The 20,754-nt window shown below is 48.2% G+C and overlaps 1 protein-coding gene across 1 annotated transcript; it reads left to right on the forward strand.

Annotated features, from left to right (window-relative positions):
* The first annotated feature begins 1,167 nt into the window (after positions 1–1,167).
* On the forward strand, positions 1,168–15,316 carry LOC135519799 (ataxin-1-like). Its single transcript, XM_064945011.1, is given in 8 exon segments — positions 1,168–1,766; positions 8,089–8,794; positions 8,833–9,303; positions 11,814–11,864; positions 12,082–12,363; positions 12,506–13,410; positions 13,413–13,827; positions 14,053–15,316. Coding segments are annotated over 7 exon segments (3,309 nt in total). The 5' UTR covers positions 1,168–1,766; positions 8,089–8,416; the 3' UTR covers positions 14,860–15,316.
* Positions 15,317–20,754: the final 5,438 nt, after the last annotated feature.

Genomic DNA, 20,754 nt, shown 5'->3' on the forward strand with positions numbered 1-20,754 from the left:
GAGCTAGGGGAGGTCTGGGGTAGAGCTAGGGGAGGTCTGGGGTAGAGCTAGGGGAGGTCTGGGGAGAGCTAGGGGGTCTGGGGAGAGCTAGGGGAGGTCTGGGGGAGATCTAGAGGAGGTCTGGGGGAGAGCTAGGGGAGGCCTGGGGAGAGCTAGGGGAGGTCTGCGGAGAGCTAGGGGAGGCCTGGGGAGAGCTAGGGGAGGTCTGGGGGAGATCTAGAGGTGGTCTGGGGAGAGCTAGGGGAGGCCTGGGGAGAGCTAGGGGAGGTCTGCGGAGAGCTAGGGGAGGCCTGGGGGAGAGCTAGGGGAGGTCTGGGGAGAGCTAGGGGAGGTCTGGGGAGAGCTAGGGGAGGCCTGGGGAGAGATGCCCTCTTATCCCCTCCCCCCTCTCTTCCTTCCTTCTCTCCTGGTCTGGGGAGAGCTAGGGGAGGTCTGGAGGAGAGCTAGGGGAGGCCTGGGGGAGAGCTAGGGGAGGTCTGGGGAGAGCTAGGGGAGGTCTGGGGAGAGCTAGGGGAGGCCTGGGGAGAGATGCCCTCTCTCTCCCTCCTCCCTCCTTCGTGTGTGAGCGTAGTCTGGTGTGTGTGTGTGTGTGTGTGTGTGTGTGTGTGTGTGTCTGTCTGTACAAGCTATTCACTTACTTTCTATCTTCCACCCATCCCTCTTTTATCCCCTCCCCCTCTCTTCCTTCCTTCTCTCTCTGTCTCCTCCCCCCTCTCTCCCTCCTCCCTTCTCTCTGCCTCCTCCCTCTCTCCCTCTCTTCCTCCCTTCTCTCTCTGTCTCCTCCCTCTCTTCCTCCCTTCTCTCTCTGTCTCCTCCCTCTCTTCCTCCCTTCTCTCTCTGCCTCCTCCCTCTCTCCCTCTCTTCCTCCCTTCTCTCTCTGCCTCCTCCCTCTCTTCCTCCTTTCTCTCTCTGCCTCCTCCCTCTCTCCCTCTCTTCCTCCCTTCTCTATCTGTCTCCTCCCTCTCTTCCTCCCTTCTCTCTCTGCCTCCTCCCTCTCTCCCTCTCTTCTCTCTCTGCCTCCTCCCCCTCTCTCTACCTCCTCCCTTCTCTGTGTGTGAGCGTAGTCTGGGCGCTCAGCCAAGTAGAATGTGTTTTTGAATGAATATCTGATGCGGCTGGCTGTGGGAGGAGCTATGTTACTGGAGTACTGGGAGAAAAGGAGGGAGGGAGCGTGGGAGAGAGAGAGAGAGACAGACCGAATGAGAGAGAGATGGAGTGAGAGAGGGAGAAAGGGAGAGACAGAGAGAGAGAAAGGGAGAGACAGAGAGAGAGAAAGGGAGAGACAGAGAGAGAGAAAGGGAGAGAAAGGGAGAGACAGAGAGAGAGAAAGGGAGAGACAGAGAGAGACAGAGAGAGACAGAGAGAGAGAAAGGGAGAGACAGAGAGAGAGACAGAGAGAGACAGAGAGAGAGAAAGGGAGAGACAGAGAGGGAGAAAGGGAGAGACAGAGAGAGAGGGCTGACTGCCTTGCATAACACACGTTGGAGCAGCTTTGCACGCAGGACTTCATGTGATTCTTCAACCAGGGGGACTTCCTCTATCGCTGGCTCATCACAGAGCCTTACGGCTGGGTGTACATGTTCACCCGCTCTCCCGGACGGACCCTACCTGGAGCCTGGAGGAAAGCAGGGCTGGCTCTGAAAAATAGACCTGCACAAAGGAGACGTAGAGAAAGAGGATTTCCCTATAGGAACACGTAGTGTAGAAGCTACACAGGCAAGAGGAAGTCTGACAATGCTCTGCCAGCTGTGGCTGTGTACAGCCTGGTAAGCTTTTCCCCTCTCCCTCGGCAAAGGCAGTGTTTCTTCTCGTTTCTTCTTGATTTGTGGCATAGTATTTTGGACCCTGGTCCTCTCCACTCATGCGTTCATCACCACTGTCATTCCCTCATCCAGTAATGCCCCTAGAGGCTACAGAACGTACACTGCATCTGGTTGGCTTTGGATCGCATTACGATAAATACATTTACAAAAGAGCCAAGTCATACAGGTTTTGTAGATAGAGGTGTTTGCTTGTTTACATGGGAATTCCTGACCTCTCTGTTTGTCTCTGCCTCTCTGTCTGCGTCTGTCTGTCGTCTAACATTGTGTGAGCTAGCTTAGTGAGGAGATGAGTGATGCAGGACGCTGGAGTCATTGTGAAAAGAAGACAAACAGCCAGCTAGCCACAGCTCTCTCTCTCTCTCTCTCTCTCACGCTAATACTGCGTTCATAACTAAATGGGAATTTACCACATACGACTGGGAAAAATCCAGTTGAACGGCCCTCCAACCGGTAATTACTAGTGTAAAACTCATCTGTCATCCTGAGCTGCCACTTCACCCACATGCTGACCTCTGACGTCACCTACCAAGGAAGTGACCTTCATAACAGCATTTTGGGTATTTAACTGCAACAACAAAACTTTTCAAAAATAAAAATCAATCTGTTAATATGTTGTTGTTTTTTAACACTATAATTTGTTTATAAGCGCGATAGCTGTACTTTTAGTTCATGGTTTACGCAGCTTGTTGGTCATTAGCCAATCGACTTTCTTTAAACTTGTTTAAAGTATGTGAATGCATCCAACTTTGTAAATTCCCACCTCCCACTTGGTGACGAACACAGCATTAGAATCCCCTTTCCACTCCTGGTCCGCCTTTTAAAGGGAGAGTCAGTCAGGGAATGGAGGAGTTTATTTGGAGCATTTAAACTCGTAGCCCAACAGACACACACAGATGGTTAACCTTGTGTTTGGTACATTTATAGGAGATTTGTGGGGGAAAGATAATATCTGATGGAGAGTGTAGACAGTCAGTTAGTCATTGTCAGTCAGCCTGTCATTCAGTCAACCAGTCAGTCATTCAGCCAGTCAGCCAATCATTCAGCCAGTCAACCAGTCAGTCAGCCAGTCAACCAGTCAGTCAGCCAGTCAACCAGTCAGTCAGCCAGTCAATCATTCAGCCAGTCAACCAGTCAGTCAGCCAGTCAGACAGCAAGCCAGCCAGTCATTGTCAGTCAGCCAGCCAGTCATTAATTCATTCAGTCAACGAGCCAGTTAGTCAGTCATTCATTAATTCAGTCATTCAGCCAGCCAGTCTATCAGTCAGTTAGCCAGCCAGTCATTCAGTCAATCAGTCAGTCAGTAAGCCAGTCAGTCATCCATTCAGTCAGGTAGTCAGCCAGCCAGCCATTCAGTCAGTCAATCAGTCAGTCAGTCATCCATTCAGTCAGTCAGTCAGGTAGTCAGCCAGCCAGCCAGCCATTCAGTCAGTCATATGTAGTGTAGTCTCTGTGACAACAACAGAGTCAGGTGACAGAAACACAGCAAGGCAACATGTTGTTTCATCGTCAATGTTTGGTTGTTTGGTTGTTATTTGGTCATCAAAGCTCATTTCTGGGAATAATGTACATAATGTGACCATGGCCCATAAGGTCAAGTGCACTATATAGGGAATAGGGTGCCATACGCAACTCGTCCCTCTCCAGATCTGCCTAGCCAAAGGACCCAAAGAGCTTCCTGTATTTGTGGACTGTGGTTTAGTACATGAGCGTTCTCATCAGTGTTATCTTACTGGCCGTGTGTTTGTTGGTCTCAAGGTTATAATAATAACTGTGGGAAATGGAGAAGGTTTCCTCCTTGGTTTCTGTGCTGCTTGCTATCCATGTCAGTGAGTGCCTGCATCCCAAATGCCATCATATAGATACACTACATGACCAAAAGTATGTGGACACCTGCTCTTCGAACATCTCCTTCCAAAATCATGGGCATTCATATGGAGTTGGTCCCCCCTTTGCTGCTATAGCAGCCTCCCGTCTTCTGGGAAGGCTTTCCACTAGATGTTGGAACATTACTGCTATAACAGTCTCCACTCTTCTGGGAAGGCTTTCCACTAGATGTTGGAACATTACTGCAGGAGCTTGCTTCTATTCAGCCACAAGAGCATTAGTGAGGTCAGGCACTGATGTTAGACGATTAGGTCTGGCTCGCAGTCGGCGTTCCAATTCATCCCAAAGGTGATCGATAGGGTACAGGTCAGGTCTTTGTGCAGGCCAGTCAACATTTTCCACACTGATCATGACAAACCATTTCTGTACAGACCTCGCTTTGTGCACAGGGGCATTGTCATGCTGAAACAGGAAAGAGCCTTCCCCAAACTGTTGCCACAAAGTTGGAAGCACAGAATCGTCTGGAATGTCATTGTATGCTGTAGTGTTAAGATTTCCCTTCATTGGAACTAAAGGGCACAAACCATGAAAAACAGCCCCAGTCCATTATTCCTCCTCCACCAAACTTGGAGCAGGTAGTGTTGTCCTGGCATCCACCAAACCCAGATTTAGGACATAGCCAGTCATTGGTAGTGAGTGAGGTAGGTGAGATGAGGTAGGTGAGATGAGGTGAGGTGATGTAGGTGAGATGATGTAGGTGAGGTGACGTAGGTGAGGTGAAGTAGGTGAGGTAGGTGAGATGAGTTGAGGGAGGTGAGGTAGGTGAGTTGAGGTGAGATGAGGTGAGGTAGGTGAGTTGAGGTGAGATGAGGTGAGGTGAAGTAGGTGAGGTAGGTGAGTTGAGGTGAGGTAGGTGAGTTGAGGTAAGGTGAGATGTGATGAGGTGAGGTAGGTGAGTTGAGGTGAGGTGAGGTGAAGTAGGTGAGGTAGGTGAGTTGAGGTGAGGTAGGTGAGGTGAGGTGAGGTGAGGTGAAGTAGGTGAGGTAGGTGAGTTGAGGTGAGGTAGGTGAGGTGAGTTGAGGTGAGATGAGATGAGTTGAGGTGAAGTAGGTGAGGTAGGTGAGTTGAGGTGAGGTAGGTGAGGTGAGTTGAGGTGAGATGAGATGAGATGAGTTGAGGTGAAGTAGGTGAGGTAGGTGAGTTGAGGTGAGGTAGGTGAGGTGAGGTAAGGTGAGTGGTATTGAATGGAACAATGCTTGTTCCCATTCAGGATGTGTCTGCTGCCTCTGGGGCATGTGAGGAGAGACTCTTCATATAGCTGAGCACAGGAGAGTTGTCCAAAGGTGCTGGGATCCTCTGGTTGTCTTTAGCATTGTGGGGCAGTGTGTGTGTGCGTGTGCGTGTGTGTGTGCGTGTGTGTGTGTTGGACTGTAAACAGATGACTATTTTTACACCAGTGGAAAGTGGGACATGGTGTCTCCGTGTTGTGACTCTCCTGTAACCATGCCTCAGAGATTGTTTTTGTGTTACCGCAGTGTTCATTGTCAAGGCCCGGGTTGTCGTGGTGTTGTCCTCGTGGTGTTATCATGGGATTGCTATGGTGATGGGGTTGTGCTGTAGCAGTGTCGTAGCGTGTGTGTCTGTGTGGAGCTAATCGACAATGTCTGCGTGAAGTGGAGGCGATATGGTTCTCTGATGCTACAGGCACCGCTTAATGTGGGTCAGGAAAAGCAGCTCTCTCTCTCCCTCTCTCTCTCTCTCTCCCTCCCCTCTCTCTTTCTCTCTCTCTCTCTTTCTCTCTCCTTCTCCCATCCTCTGCCACTTTCTGTTTTTCCTCTCTCCCTCCCTCTCGCTTTGTTTTTCTCTCTTTTTTTCCCCTCCCTCTTTCTCTGTCACTCCATGTTTTTCGCTGCATCTCTCCCTCCCTGCCTGCCATCATGCTTTCTGTCTTCCTGCCTCTCTGTTTATCTCCTCTCCTTCTCCCTTTCTTCCTGCCTCTGTTTATCTCCCCTCCTTCTCCCTTTCTTCCTGCCTCTCTGTTTATCTCCTCTCCTTCTCCCCTTCTTCCTGCCTCTCTGTTTATCTCCTCTCCTTCTCCCTTTCTTCCTGCCTCTCTGTTTATCTCCTCTCTTGCCTCTCAGCTGCACCTCTCCTTTGTTACCTCTGGTACATCTAGCAGGCTTTATCAGGCTGTTCTGTTATAGGTATAGAATGGTACATCTAGCAGGCTTTATCAGGCTGTTCTGTTATAGATATAGAATGGTACATCTAGCAGGCTTTATCAGGCTGTTCTGTTATAGATATAGAATGGTACATCTAGCAGGCTTTAGCAGGCTGTTCTGTTATAGATATAGAATGGTACATCTAGCAGGCTTTATCAGGCTGTTCTGTTATAGGTATAGAATGGTACATCTAGCAGGCTTTATCAGGCTGTTCTGTTATAGATACAGAATGGTACATGTAGAAGGCTTTATTCAGCTGTTCTGTTATAGAATGGTACATCTAGCAGGCTTTATCAGGCTGTTCTGTTATAGATACAGAATGGTACATGTAGAAGGCTTTATTCAGCTGTTCTGTTATAGAATGGTACATCTAGCAGGCTTTATCAGGCTGTTCTGTTATAGATACAGAATGGTACATGTAGAAGGCTTTATTCAGCTGTTCTGTTATAGAATGGTACATCTAGCAGGCTTTATCAGGCTGTTCTGTTATAGATATAGAATGGTACATCTAGCAGGCTTTATCAGGCACACATGGGGTTTCACTGAGGTCTTCAGTCCGGTTGCCTGTATGCTTATTGTTAAATGTGTAGATGATGTAGATGTGAGGCAGGGGGTAATATACACAATACAACATGACTTCCTAGAACATCATGATGTGATTGTCAAATTATCATTTCAATGAGGAGTGACTTGGGTGAAATGGATGGACACGCACGCACATAAATACACACACACAGGCCTCCCGAGTGGCACAGTGGTCTAAGAGGTACTGCATCACTAGCTTTGCCACTAGAGATTCTGGGTTCGAGTCCAGGCTCTGTCGCAGTCGGCCGCGACCGGGAGACCCATGGGGGGTACACAATTGGCACAGCGTCGTCCGGGTTAGGGGAGGGTTTGGCCGGCAGGGATGTCCTTGACCCATCGCGCACTAGCGACACCTGTGGTGGACCGGGCGCAGTACACGCTGACAAGGTCGTCAGGTGTACGGTGTTTCCTCTGACACATTGGTGCGGCTGGCTTCCGGGTTAAGTGGGCATTGTGTCAAGAAGCAGTGCGGCTTGGTTGGGTCGTGTTTTGGAGGACGCATGGCTCTTGACCTTCGTCTCCCGAGTCCGTAGGGGAGTTGCAGCGATGAGACAAGACTGTAACTACTAATTGGAAACCAGGATATTGGGGAGAAAAAGGGCAAAAAAAAATGGATATAAATACACACAGAACAACAACCAGGATGTCATTGGATCTGGTGTCTGGCTTGATTTTCACACCTACCTTTTTCCACTCAGTCATTGAAGCAGGGGTTGGTACCAGTTCAGGAAACAGAGCCAAAAACTGTGAAAAAACAACAAAAATTCAAGTAACAGAAATAGAACCAGCAACTAAAGAGATCTCTAGTGTTCCGGAACAGAACTGTTATTTTCAAATCTTGAGAATCTGTCAGGACCCGGTTACGAACCTGGGTCTCTGGAGTGAGAAACAGTCACTTAACCAACTGAGCCACGAATAGTCAGCAGAACCCAGAAGATGAGGCAGACACAGCAGTACTTAAGACGGTGTATTTAATAAAGTAAAAAGGAGAAGTCCTTCAATACAAAAATAGTAAATCCAAAGGATGGTAGGAATAGCACAAAAAAGCCTTAAGAGATCCTCAAAAACAAAAACAGAATTCCACAAGAGCATCCACCGGAATCGACAAGAATACACAGAACACTAGGGCTGGGTGCTAACATACAAACACAGAGCACAGAACTGAGGGAAACTAAGGGTTTAAATACAATCAGGGGAAACGAGGCACAGGTGCAAATAATAATGGGGAACAAGGGAAAAAACATAAGGTCAAAAAGCACAATGGGGGCATCTAGTGACCAAAACCCGGAACAACCCTGGCCAAATCCTGACAGAATCAGTTAATAATGTTATTGTTTTGTTCCTGAAAGTATTCTGTGTTTAAGTAAAGGTCTGATGCTAGTAACAGCCTAAACTCATGGTGTTCAGCGCTTCAAGCCCGTTACATGTCCACCCCTCTTTCTCACTCTCTACTCACCCGCATCTCATGCCTGCAGGGGCGCACGTTAAAATATGGAATGTGATGATTGCATATATCCTTTGACGTGTGTCATGCACAGAGAGTAAGCATGTTGGAAATGTACAGCCATCATTCTTCTCTGTTGTTTCTACATGCTAGAACATAACAATTGTGTTTCTTCTTCCTCTGTCTCCAGATTTACAGCTGGCGGACGTTGTGGAGGCTGGTGGTTAGTCAGAGATGATTCCTCATGAAGTCCATGGAGTCGTCCTCTCTGTCGCCTGGCGGGCGTCACTCTGCCCTCTCTAGACTACTGAGTCCAGGACACACAGTCACACAGTGAAGACCTGAAAGAGACCTGATAGAGCCCACGACAACACTGAGAGAGAGAGATGTTTCACATGCCAATAAAGCCCTTAAATTGAATTGAAATTGAAAGAGAAACAGAGATAGGGACAAAGAGAGAGAGAAACAGTAGGTTCAAAAAACCTATATGAGAGACAAACAAAGAGTGAAAACCAACCATGAAATCCAACCAGGAGAGGAGCCATGGCTGTCTACCTCCAAAGAAGCGTGAGATCCTGGCCCTGGAGCAGAGGCCTGTGGTGGTACCAGCAGCAGCTGAGATCCTGGCCCTGGAGCAGAGGCCTGTGGTGGTACCAGCAGCAGCTGAGATCCTGGCCCTGGAGCAGAGGCCTGTGGTGGTACCAGCAGCAGCTGAGATCCTGGCCCTGGAGCAGAGGCCTGTGGTGGTACCAGCAGCAGCTGAGATCCTGGCCCTGGAGCAGAGGCCTGTGGTGGTAACAGCAGCAGCTGAGATCCTGGCTCTGGAGCAGAGGCCTGTGGTGGTAACAGCAGCAGCTGAGATCCTAGCTCTGGAGCAGAGGCCTGTGGTGGTACCAGCAGCAGCTGAGATCCAGCTGGAGCAGAGGATCCTGAGATCCTGGCTCTGGAGCAGAGGCCTGTGGTGGTACCAGCAGCAGCTGAGATCCTGGCTCTGGAGCAGAGGCCTGTGGTGGTACCAGCAGCAGCCTCAGCAGACACTACCTTACACACAGAGAACCTGGCTTGGCTGGCCAATGTAGCCAGCGAACGCTGCAGATCCACAGAAACTCCCAGCCCCAGGTTTCATGTCTCCTCGTCCTCCTCTTCATCCCCCTCTGCTCTCCCCCTGTCCTCTCTCTCCACGATCTACCCCACTGGGGTGGGGCTCAGCCAACAGGGCGGGACAATCCAGTACGCCCAGCTGGCCCCTAACCTCCAGTTCATTAGCTCGGGGCCGTACACTGGCTACATCTCCTCTCAGATCATCCAGTCCACTGCCACCAGTGTAGCCGCCTCCACAGGGCAACAGCGCCACCATCTGGACGGCCACTGCTACACCACCGCCCTCATCTCCCAGGCCACCAAGGTGTGTGTCTATTGTGTATGCATTCAGAAAGTATTCAGAACCCTTGAATTTTTCCACATTTTGTTACGTTATAGCCTTATTCTAAAATATATAAAATTGTTTTTTTTCCCCCTCATCAATCTACACACAATAAGGTATTTTTTTACATGTATTTTTATACATTTACCAAAATGTAGAAAAACCTGGTTTTGCTTTGTCATTGTGTTCACTGTGTTCAGATTGATCAGATTTTTATGTATTTCATCCATTGTGGAAAAAGTCAAGGGGTCTGAATACTTTCCAAAGGCACCGTATATCGGTGTTGGGAGTAGTGAACTACATGTAGTCAATTAGTAAGTTAAACTACCAGCAATATATTGCAAAATGTAGTTTAACTAAATTATGGGAAGACAATTTGTGTCAGACCTGCCCAATTCTCACTTAAAACATAATTTGTGTGTATAATAGACTAGATTGTGATCTGTTTTTGCAATTTCTAGACTATGACATTTCAGATTTCAATATGATAATGCATCATTAAAGTAGTCAACTACTTTTTCAAGTAAACTATAACTATATTTTCTTAAGGCTAGATTTAATGTAGCGTAACTTCTTCCAGAGTGAAGTAATTGTTAGCTTGATAAACTATACTTTCATATTAGCTTCCCCAACACTGGTATTTATTGTGTAATTATTTAGTAGTATTATTTTTATACAGTGGGGCAAAAAAGTATTTAGTCAGCCACCACTTGTGCAAGTTCTCCCACTTAAAAATATGAGAGAGGCCTGTAATTTTCACCATAGGTACACTTCAACTATGACAGACAAAATGAGAAAAAAAATCCAGAAAATCACATTGTAGGATTTTTAATGAATTTATTTGCAAATTATGGTGGAAAATAAGTATTTGGTCAATAACAAAAGTTTATCTCAATACTTTGTTATATACCCTTTGTTGGCAATGACAGAGGTCAAACGTTTTTTGTAAATCTTCACAAGGTTTTCACACACTGTTGCTGGTATTTTGGCCCATTCCTCCATTCTGATCTCCTCTAGAGCAGTGATGTTTTGGGGCTGTTGCTGGGCAACACGGACCTTCAACTCCCTCCAAATATTTTCTATGGGTTGAGATCTAGAGACTGGCTAGGCCACTCCAGGATCTTGAAATGCTTCTTACGAAGCCACTCCTTCATTGCCTGGGCGGTGTGTTTGGGATCATTGTCATGCTGAAAGACCCAGCCACGTTTCATCTTCAATGCCCTTGCTGATGGAAGGAGGTTTTCACTCAAAATCTCACGATACATGGCCCCATTCATTCTTTCCTTTACACAGATCAGTCGTCCTGGTCCCTTTGCAGAAAAACAGCCCCAAAGCATGATGTTTCCACCCCCATGCTTCACAGTAGGTATGGTGTTCTTTGAATGCAACTCAGCATTCTTTGTCCTCCAAACACGATAGTTTAATTGTTAACCAAAAAGTTATATTTTGGTTTCACCTGACCATATGACATTCTCCCAATCTTCTTCTGGATCATCCAAATGCTCTCTAGCAAACTTCAGACGGGCCTGGACATGGTACTGGCTTAAGCAGGGGGACACGTCTGGCACTGCAGGATTTGAGTCCCTGGCGGCGTAGTGTGTTACTGATGGTAGGCTTTGTTACTTTGGTCCCAGCTCTCTGCAGGTCATTCACTAGGTCCCCCCGTGTGGTTCTGGGATTTTTGCTCACTGTTCTTGTGATCATTTTGTCCCCACGGGGTGAGATCTTGTGTGGAGCCCCAGATCGAGGGAGATTATCAGTGGTCTTGTATGTCTTCCATTTCCTAATAATTGCTCCCACAGTTGATTTCTTCAAACCAAGCTGCTTACCTATTGCATATTCAGTCTTCCCAGCATGGTGCAGGTCTACAATTTTGTTTCTGGTGTCCTTTGACAGCTCTTTGGTCTTGGCCATAGTGGAGTTTGGAGTGTGACTGTTTGAGGTTGTGGACAGGTGTCTTTTATACTGATAACAAGTTCAAACAGGTGCCATTAATACAGGTAACGAGTGGAGGACAGAGGAGCCTCTTAAAGAAGTTACAGGTCTGTGAGAGCCAGAAATCTTGCTTGTTTGTAGGTAACCAAATACTTATTTTCCACCATAATTTGCAAATAAATTCATAAAAAATCCTACAATGTGATTTACTGGATTTTTTTTCTCATTTTGTCTGTCATAGTTGAAGTGTACCTATGATGCAAATTACAGGCCTCTCTCATTTTTTTAAGTGGGAGAACTTGCACAATTGGTGGCTGACTAAATACTTTTTTTGCCCCACTGTATAATTATGAGTGTTTTTTATGTTTTGGTTGGTGCGAACAAATATCCCCTTTGGGGCGATTAATGAAATACTCTGTTATGTTAAGGTTGGGGACCAGCAGAACCAGGTCCAGATAGGTCTGCCATCTGACCTGGCTGTTATGTTAAGGTTGGGGACCAGCAGAACCAGGTCCAGATAGGTCTGCCATCTGACCTGGCTGTTATGTTATGTTAAGGTTGGGGACCAGCAGAACCAGGTCCAGATAGGTCTGCCGTCTGACCTGGCTGTTATGTTATGTTAAGGTTGGGGACCAGCAGAACCAGGTCCAGATAGGTCTGCCGTCTGACCTGGCTGTTATGTTATGTTAAGGTTGGGGACCAGCAGAACCAGGTCCAGATAGGTCTGCCGTCTGACCTGGCTGTTATGTTATGTTAAGGTTGGGGACCAGCAGAACCAGGTCCAGATAGGTCTGCCGTCTGACCTGGCTGTTATGTTATGTTAAGGTTGGGGACCAGCAGAACCAGGTCCAGATAGGTCTGCCGTCTGACCTGGCTGTGTCTGTTGGAGGGACCCACTTCACCACTACCCACCAGTACATCCAGCTGGACAGCAGCAGCCCTCTGACCGTCACCTCCCCTACCCAGGGTCACCTCCAGCCTCTCCAGCTCCACACCCACCCTGGGGTGGGCCTCCTCCCCCACACCCTCACCCTCGCCCCCTCCCAGGTGCTGGTCCAGTATGCGGATGGGTTAGGGGTCAACAGAGCTGAGGGCGGACACACCAAGGTATTTACATCGGTTTCTATTGAAGACATTTTTAGATGTTGAACTGTTTGCGAGGAGAGCTTGTGGGTAAGCATGTCATTGTACAGTGTAGACTACACTGTATCCTGTGGATATGGCAAATAAAGATTGATTTGATTTGAAGGTGGTGCAGCTGAATGGAGAGCTGGAGAGGAGTTTCGGTAAACAGAGCTGTGCTGGCATCAATGGAAACTCCTACTCTAACCAGAACAATCAGCAGGTTCACCATGGATATGAAGCTCGACACATCCTCATTCCCGCAGACTACACTACCCAGGATTCCACAGGACTACAAACCTCCCTGGTGCTGGTAGCAAACGCCCAGCCCAACCCCCACCCCCACCCTCACCCTACCAGTGGTGCTGAGCAGGACACGGTCCAGGTCCACCCATCACGAATACACAGTGAGGGAGGAGGCATCTGTCTAAGGAAACCTGTCTCCAGAACCTCCTCTTTCACCTCCCTCAACTCCTCTGAGGCTCTGAAGCTCTCTTCTGTCCCTCACACGGTTATCCAGACCACCCACCACTCTGACGAGCATGTACACAGCCTGTACTCCACCACCCAGGCACCAATCATCGGCTACATCGCCAGGGCAGGTAACCAGCATGGCGTCAGCTACGCCACCCTGCCGCAGCACCTGGTCATCCCGGACGGACAGTCCCTCCAGTCTCTCCTGGTACCCGTTAATGGAGTTACCACCACTACGGACCTCGAGGCTGCCTGCTCGGTGACCGCCAGGACGGCCAGCACCACCGCCTCTCAGCTGGCTCCAGCTACCGCATCCCTCCCCCGCCACACCTACCTCACCGCGTCCCTGTCCAAGTGTGAGATGCTGGGGTCGGACAGCCACCACCAGTCCCCTGCTGTACTCCAGGCCCAAGTACTACCCATCCAACACATCCAAATCCCGTCTAACACACCTGCTAATGTGGTGGCGTCCCCAGCCCTAGCTCCAGGACCTGTCCAGGCCTCCCCCTCTCTCTCCTCTTCCCCCTCCCCTGCCCCAGCCCAGCTCCAGGACCTGTCCAGGCCTCCCCCTCTCTCTCCTCTTCCCCTTCCCCAGCCCCAGCCCTAGCTCCAGGACCTGTCCAGGCCTCCCCCTCTCTCTCCTCTTCCCTCTCTTCCACTCCAGCTCCTGTCCAGGCCACCCCCACTCTCTCCTCTTCCCCTGCCCCAGCCCTAGCTCCAGCCCCTGTCCAGGCCTCCCCCTCACTCTCCTCCTCTCCAACCACGCTCCCTCCGTTCTTCATGCGTGGCTCCATCATCCAGCTGGCAGATGGGGAGCTGAAGCGAGTGGAGGACCTGAAGACGGAGGACTTTATCCAGAGTGCTGAGATCAGCAGTGAGCTGAAGATTGACTCCAGCACTGTGGAACGCATCGACACGGGCCAGACACCCAACGCTGTCATCATACAGTTCGGTGTCGGGGAACACAAAGCACAGGTAAGCTTGCGATGCTTGTTGTTGTCTCCATTCCCCTAGACTCAGTCTGTTGCCAGTCTGTTTGTACTACCCTGCCAACGCCTTGTCACTCATTCTCACACCGCAATGGTGTTGAAAAGAGCCCCACCAGATCTAAGACCAGGCTACCATAACCCCATCCTAATGTCAATGTTTATGCCAATAACAGTTTATTGTGTATCCTTTGTGTGTTGTATTCCTCTGCAGGTGTGTGTGGAGGTGCTGTTAGAGTACCCGTTCTTTGTGTTCGGCCAGGGCTGGTCGTCCTGCTGCCCTGGCCGGACCACTCAGCTGTTGGAGCTGAGCTGTGCCAAGCTGTGTGTTGGGGACGTGTGTGTCTCCCTGACCCTCAGGAGCCTGAGGGGCAGCGGTGGCTCTTTGTCTGGGAGGAGCCACAACAGCCAGGGTCACGAGGTCAAGCTGAGGCACAGCCACAACACTGGGGACATCACACAGGGGTCTCACCGCCAGGGGAACAGTCAGGGGAACAGGCAGAGTAATGGTCAGAGAGACGGTCAGAGAGACGGTCAGAGTATGGACAAGGACTTTAGGAACAGTTTGAATGCTGCAGGCTGCAACAGTGTCTTCCTGGTGCAAGTGGCCAAAACAGACAGGTTGAATAAGGAGGACAGGGACGTCCCCCGCTGTGTGGACCAGGTGACAGGATCTGGACTGAGACCCGGATCTGGACCAGGGGTCTACGGAACTGGAGTTGGACCCTGGAGCACCTCGGACCTGCAGGCTGTCTCAGGGAATGGAGAGATGATAGGGAGAGACAATGGAGAGATGAGAGAGAGAGAACAGAATAGCCCCATGCTCCCTCCGCCCCTCAAGACAGAAGTGGGTGAGGCAGACAGAGAAAAACCCTGGGGTCGTAAGAGGAGGTGGTCTGCTCCAGAGAGAGATCAGACGGAGAGGGCGGACGAGGAACCCCCTTTGACTCTGCCAAAACCCTCTTTTATAACTCAGCAGGTCAAACTCTCCATCGAGGGAAGGTCAAATGTTAGTCGTTGAGGGAAGTGGAGTGTTGTGCAGGAGGGAGGGAGCATAGTTGTATATGTTTGTAGCGTTGTTGGTGCTGTTTGGTTTCATCTGTCTATCCACATTAATGGAAAGGATTCATTTACCTGGTATATACATGTTTTATGATTCTATTTCTATGGAAGGAACATTGTTGTCTCTGTGTTTGGCCCACTGCCTGGGAGGCCAGTCTCTCTCCAGAACACAGTGAGTGGCCCACTGCCTGGGAGGCCAGTCTCTCTCCAGAACACAATTAGTGGCCCACTGTCTGGGAGGCCAGTCTCTCTCCAGAACACAGTGAGTGGCCCACTGCCTGGGAGGCCAGTCTCTCTCCAGAACACAGTTAGTGGCCCACTGCCTGGGAGGCCAGTCTCTCTCCAGAACACAATTAGTGGCCCACTGCCTGGGAGGCCAGTCTCTCTCCAGAACACAATTAGTGGCCCACTGCCTGGGAGGCCAGTCTCCCCCAGAACACAGTTAGTGGACCACTTGGGAGTGGCCCACTGTCTGCCTGGGAGGCCAGTCTCTCTCCAGAACACAGTTAGTGGCCCACTGTCTGGGAGGCCAGTCTCTCTCCAGAACACAGTTAGTGGCCCACTGCCTGGGAGGCCAGTCTCCTCCAGAACACAGTTAGTGGCCCACTGTCTGGGAGGCCAGTCTCTCTCCAGAACACAGTGAGTGGCCCACTGCCTGGGAGGCCAATCTCTCTCCAGAACACAGTGGATACTGTAGCTAGCAGATGGTTGACCTGGAAAGGCTTGAATTTACTAAACCATGAGATTTGTCCTCTATATTGACCTATAAAGTGAATTATGCATGTGTGAGTTATATCAATTGATAATTTCTGCCTTGTTAAAATACAACCCTCCACTGCTCATCGTTACCCTCAGTCATCAGAACCCCCACCCCCATACATTTGAGGACATTGTTTTATGTGATGAAATGTAGTTTTCATTTTGCTGCCTCAGGACAACGTTGTGCAGTTAGGCTACTTTAAAGGGAAATACAATGCTGAATGACAGACATGTAGATTCCCAGACAATTAACCCAGGGACATTCTAAGGGCCAAAGCAGCCTAATTGAGCAGTTAAGATCATACCCTCTGATTGTGAGGACAGTCCCAGCGAGGAAGAATGGACCTCAGAATCAGGTTTGAGAGGCAGTGAAATACTAGTTTAGGGAAAAGCTTTCACTATCAGCTTTTCCATGGTGTTATAGTATTAGTAGTGGCACAGAGTGCCTAAATCTACCCCCCCCTCCCACAAAAATAGAATGGAATATTTGTTTCAATGAAAAACCGTATACAGTGCATTCCTGAAGTATTCAGACCCCTTGACTTTTCATACATTTTGTTACGTTACAGCCTTATTCTGAAATAGATTTTTCTTTTAAATCTTTATCAATCTACACACAATACCACATAATGACAGTGAAAAGTTTTTTTTTTAAACATTTTTAACCCCTAAAAAACAGTAATACCTTATCTACGTAAGTATTCAAACCCTTTGCTATGAGACTCGAAATTGAGCTCAGGTGCATCATCCTTGAGACTCTTCCCAGAGCTGGCCGCCCGGCCAGAAACAACTCTCTCACCGTTGCCGCTTGCTATAGACCACCCTCTGCCCCCAGCTGTGCCCTGGACACCATATGTGAATTGATTTGTCCCCCATCTATCTTCAGAGCTCGTGTTGCTAGGTTGCTAGGTGACCTGAACTGGAACATGCTTAACACCCCGGCCATCCTACAATCTAAGCTTGATGCCCTCAATCTCACACAAATGATCAATGAACCTACCAGGTACAATCCCAAATCTGTAAACACGGGCACCCTCATAGATATCATCCTAACCAACCTGCCCTCCAAATACACCTCTGCTGTTTTAACCAAGATCTCAGCGATCACTGCCTCATTGCTTGCATCCATTATGGGTCTGCGGTCAAACGACCACCCCTCCACTGTCAAACGCTCCCTAAAACACTTCAGTGAACAGGCCTTTCTAATTGACCTGGTCGGGGTATCTTGGAATGACACATCCCGTCAGTAGAAGATGCCTGGTTATTCTTTAAAAGTGCCTTCCTCACCATCTTAAATAAGCATGCTCCATTCAAACAAAATGTAGAACCAGGAACAGATATAGCCCTTGGTTCACTCCAGACCTGACTGCCCTTGACAAGCACAAAAACATCCTGTGGTGTTCTGCATTAGCATCGAATAGCCCCCGTGATATGCAACTTTTCAGTGAAGTTAGGAACCAATATACACAAGCAGTTAGGAAAGCTAAGGCTAGCTTTTTCAAACAAAAATTTGCACAAACTCAAAAAAGTTCTGGGACACTGTAAAATCCATGGAGTATAAGAGAACCTCCTCCCAGCTGTCCACTGCACTTAGGCTAGGAAACACTGTCACCACCGATAAATCCACTATAATTGATAATTTTAATAAGCATTTTTCTAAGGCTGGCCATGCTTTCCACCTGGCTACCCCTACCCCGGTCAACTGCCCGGCACCCCCCACAGCAACTCGCCCAAGCCTCCCCATTTCTCCTTCACCCAAATCCAGATAGCTGATGTTCTGTAAGAGCGGCAAAATCTGGACCCCTACAAATCAGCCGGGCTAGACAATCTGGACCCTCTCTTTCTAAAATTATCTGCTGAAATTGTTGCAACACCTATTACTAGCCTGTTCAACCTTTCTTTCGTATCCTCTGAGATTCCCAAAGATTGAAAGCTGCCGCGATCATCCCCCTCTTCAAAGGGGGAGACACTCTAGACCCAAACTGCTACAAACCTATATCTATCCTACCCTGCATTTCTAAGGTCTTTGAAAGCCAAGTTAAGAAACAGATCACCGACCATTTCGAATCCCACCGTACCTTCTCCGCTGGTCATGAGTGCACCTCAGCCACACTCAAGGTACTAAACGATACCATAACCGCCATCGATAAGAGACATTACTGTGCAGCCATATTCATCGACCTGGCCAAGGCTTTCGACTCTGTCAATCACCACATTCTTATTGGCAGACTAAACAGCCTTGGTTTCTCAAATGACTGCCTCGCCTGGCTCACCAACTACTTCTCAGATAGAGTCAGCGTGTCAAATCGGACGGCCTGTTGTCTCGACCTCTCTATGGAGGTGCCACAGGGTTCAATTCTAGGCCCGACTCTCTTCTCTGTATATATCAATAATGTTGCTCTTGCTGCTGGTGATTCTCCATCCACCTCTATGCTGACGACACCATTCTGTATACTTCTGGCCCTTCTTTGGACACTGTGTTAACTAACCTCCAGATGAGCTTCAATGTCATACAACTCTCCTCCAATTGCTCTTAAATGCAAGTAAAACTAAATGCATGCTCTTTAACCGATCGCTGACCGCACCTGCCCGCCCATCCAGCATCACTACTCTGGACGGTTCCGACTTAGAATATGTGGACAACTACAAATACCTAGGTGTCTGGTTAGACTGTAAACTCTCCTTTCAGGCTCACATTAAGCATCTCCGATCCAAAATTAAATCTAAAATTAAATCTAGAATCGGCTTCCTATTTCGCAACAAAGCATCCTTCACTCATGCTGCCAAACATACCCTCGTAAAACTCACCATCCTACCGATCCTCGACTTCGGCGATGTCATTTACAAAATAGCCTCCAACACTCTACTCAACAAATTGGGTGCAGTCTATCACAGTGCCACCCGTTTTGTCATCAAAGCCCCATATACTACTCACCATTGCGACCTGTATACTCTCGTTGGCTGGCCCTCGCTTCATACTCGTCGCCAAACCCACTGGCTCCAGGTCATCTACAAGTCTCTGCTAGGTAAAGCCCCGCCTTTATCTCAGCTCACTGGTCACTATAGCAGCACCCACCCGTAGCACGCGCTCCAGTAGGTATATCTCACTAGTCACCCCCAAAGCCAATTCCTCCTTTGGCCGCCTTTCAAGTTCTCTGCTACCAATGACTGGAACGAACTGCAAAAATCACTGAAGCTGGAGACTAATATCTCCCTCACTAGCTTTAAGCATCAGCTGTCAGAGCAGCTCACAGATCACTGCACCTGTACATAGCCCATCTGTAATATCGCCCATGCAACTACCTCATCCCCATACTGCATTTATTTATTTATCTTGCTCCTTTGCTCCCCAGTATCTCTACTTGCACATTCATCTTCTGCACATCAATCACTCCAGTGTTTAATTGGTATGTTGTAATTACTTCACCACCATGGCCTATTTATTGCCTTACCTCTCTTATCTTACCTCATTTTACACACACTGTATAAAGACGTTTTCTACTGTATTATTGACTGTATGTTTGTTTATTCCATGTGTAACTCTGTGTTGTGTCAAATTGCTTTGCTTTATTCTTGGCCAGGTCGCAATTGTAAATGAGAACTTGTTCTCAACTAGTCTACCTGGTTAAATAAAGGTGAAATAAAAAAAACCTGATGGTCACTCTGTCAGAGCTCCAGAGTTCCTCTGTGCAGATGGGAGAACCTTCCAGAAGGACATCCATCTCTGCAGCACTCCACCAATCAGGCCTTTATGGTAGGGTGGCCAGATAGAAGCCACTGCTCAGTAAAAGGCACATGACAGCCCGCTTGGAGCTCGCCAAAAGGCACCTAAATGACTCTGACCATGAGAAACAAGATTATCTGGTCTGATGAAACCAAGATTAAACTTGTTGGACTGAATGCTAAGCATCACGTCTGGAGGAAACTTGGTACCATCCCTATGGTGAAGCATGGTGGTGGCAGCATCATGCTGTGGGGATGTTTTTCAACAGCAGGGACTGGGAGGCTAGTCAGGATCGAGGGAAAGATGAACGTAGCAAAGTACAGTGAGATCTTTGATGAAAACCTGCTCCAGAGCACTCAGGACCTCAGATTGGGGCGAAGGGTCACCTTCTAACAGGACAACAACCCTAAGCACACAGCCAAGACAACGCAGGAGTGGCTTCGGGACAAGTCTCTGAATGTCCTTGAGTGGCCCAGCCAGAGCCTGGACTTAAACCCGATCGAACATCTCTGGAGGGACCTGAAAATAGCTGTGCAGCGACACTCCCCATCCAACCTGACAGAGCTTGAGAGGATCCGCAGAGAAGAATGGGAGAAGCTCCCCAAATACAGGTGTACCAAGCTTGTAGCGTCTTACCCAAGAAGACTCGAAGCTGTAATCGCTTCCAAAGGTGCTTCAACAAAGTACTGAGTAAAGGGTCTGAATACTTATGAAAATGTGATATTTCAGTTTTGTATTTTTATAAATTAGCAAAAAAACTAAAAACAGTTTTGCTTTGTCATTATGGCGTGTTGTATGTAGATTGATGAGGGAAAAAAACAATTGAATACATTTTAGAATAAGGCTGTAACGTAACAAAATGTGGAAAAAGTCAAGGGGTCTGAATACTTTTCAAAGGCACTGTATGTTGCAATCATGTTAGTTTACAGAAATGTGGGTGTGTATAATTTAGTTATAGGCCATATTCCAGAAAGTCAATTCAATGAGTAACCATATTGATTTGAACATCAACCAATGTCTACAGGACAGGGTTAGTAGTATCGTTGTTGCTAGGTTGTGTCCCAAATGGCACCTTTTTCCTATAAAGTGCACTAATTTTGGACTATGGTCAGATGTAGTGCACTATAAAGCGATGAGGGTGCCATTTGGGAAGCATTCTTTGTGATTTAATGTCCTCATTCCTTTCTTGTTTTAGATATACTGTAGTAAGTTACCTGATAGCTTCTCATGCAGTGAGTTGTACTTCACCTTTTATCGGTGGCTTTCTGTGGTTCTTCTGGACGTTATACAACGTTTTACAGTGGTTCTTCTGGACGTTATACAACGTTTTGACGTTATACAACGTTTTACAGTGGTTCTTCTGGACGTTAT

This window comes from Oncorhynchus masou, chromosome 29 (genome assembly GCF_036934945.1).
Source record: "Oncorhynchus masou masou isolate Uvic2021 chromosome 29, UVic_Omas_1.1, whole genome shotgun sequence".
Classification (NCBI taxonomy): domain Eukaryota; kingdom Metazoa; phylum Chordata; class Actinopteri; order Salmoniformes; family Salmonidae; genus Oncorhynchus; species Oncorhynchus masou.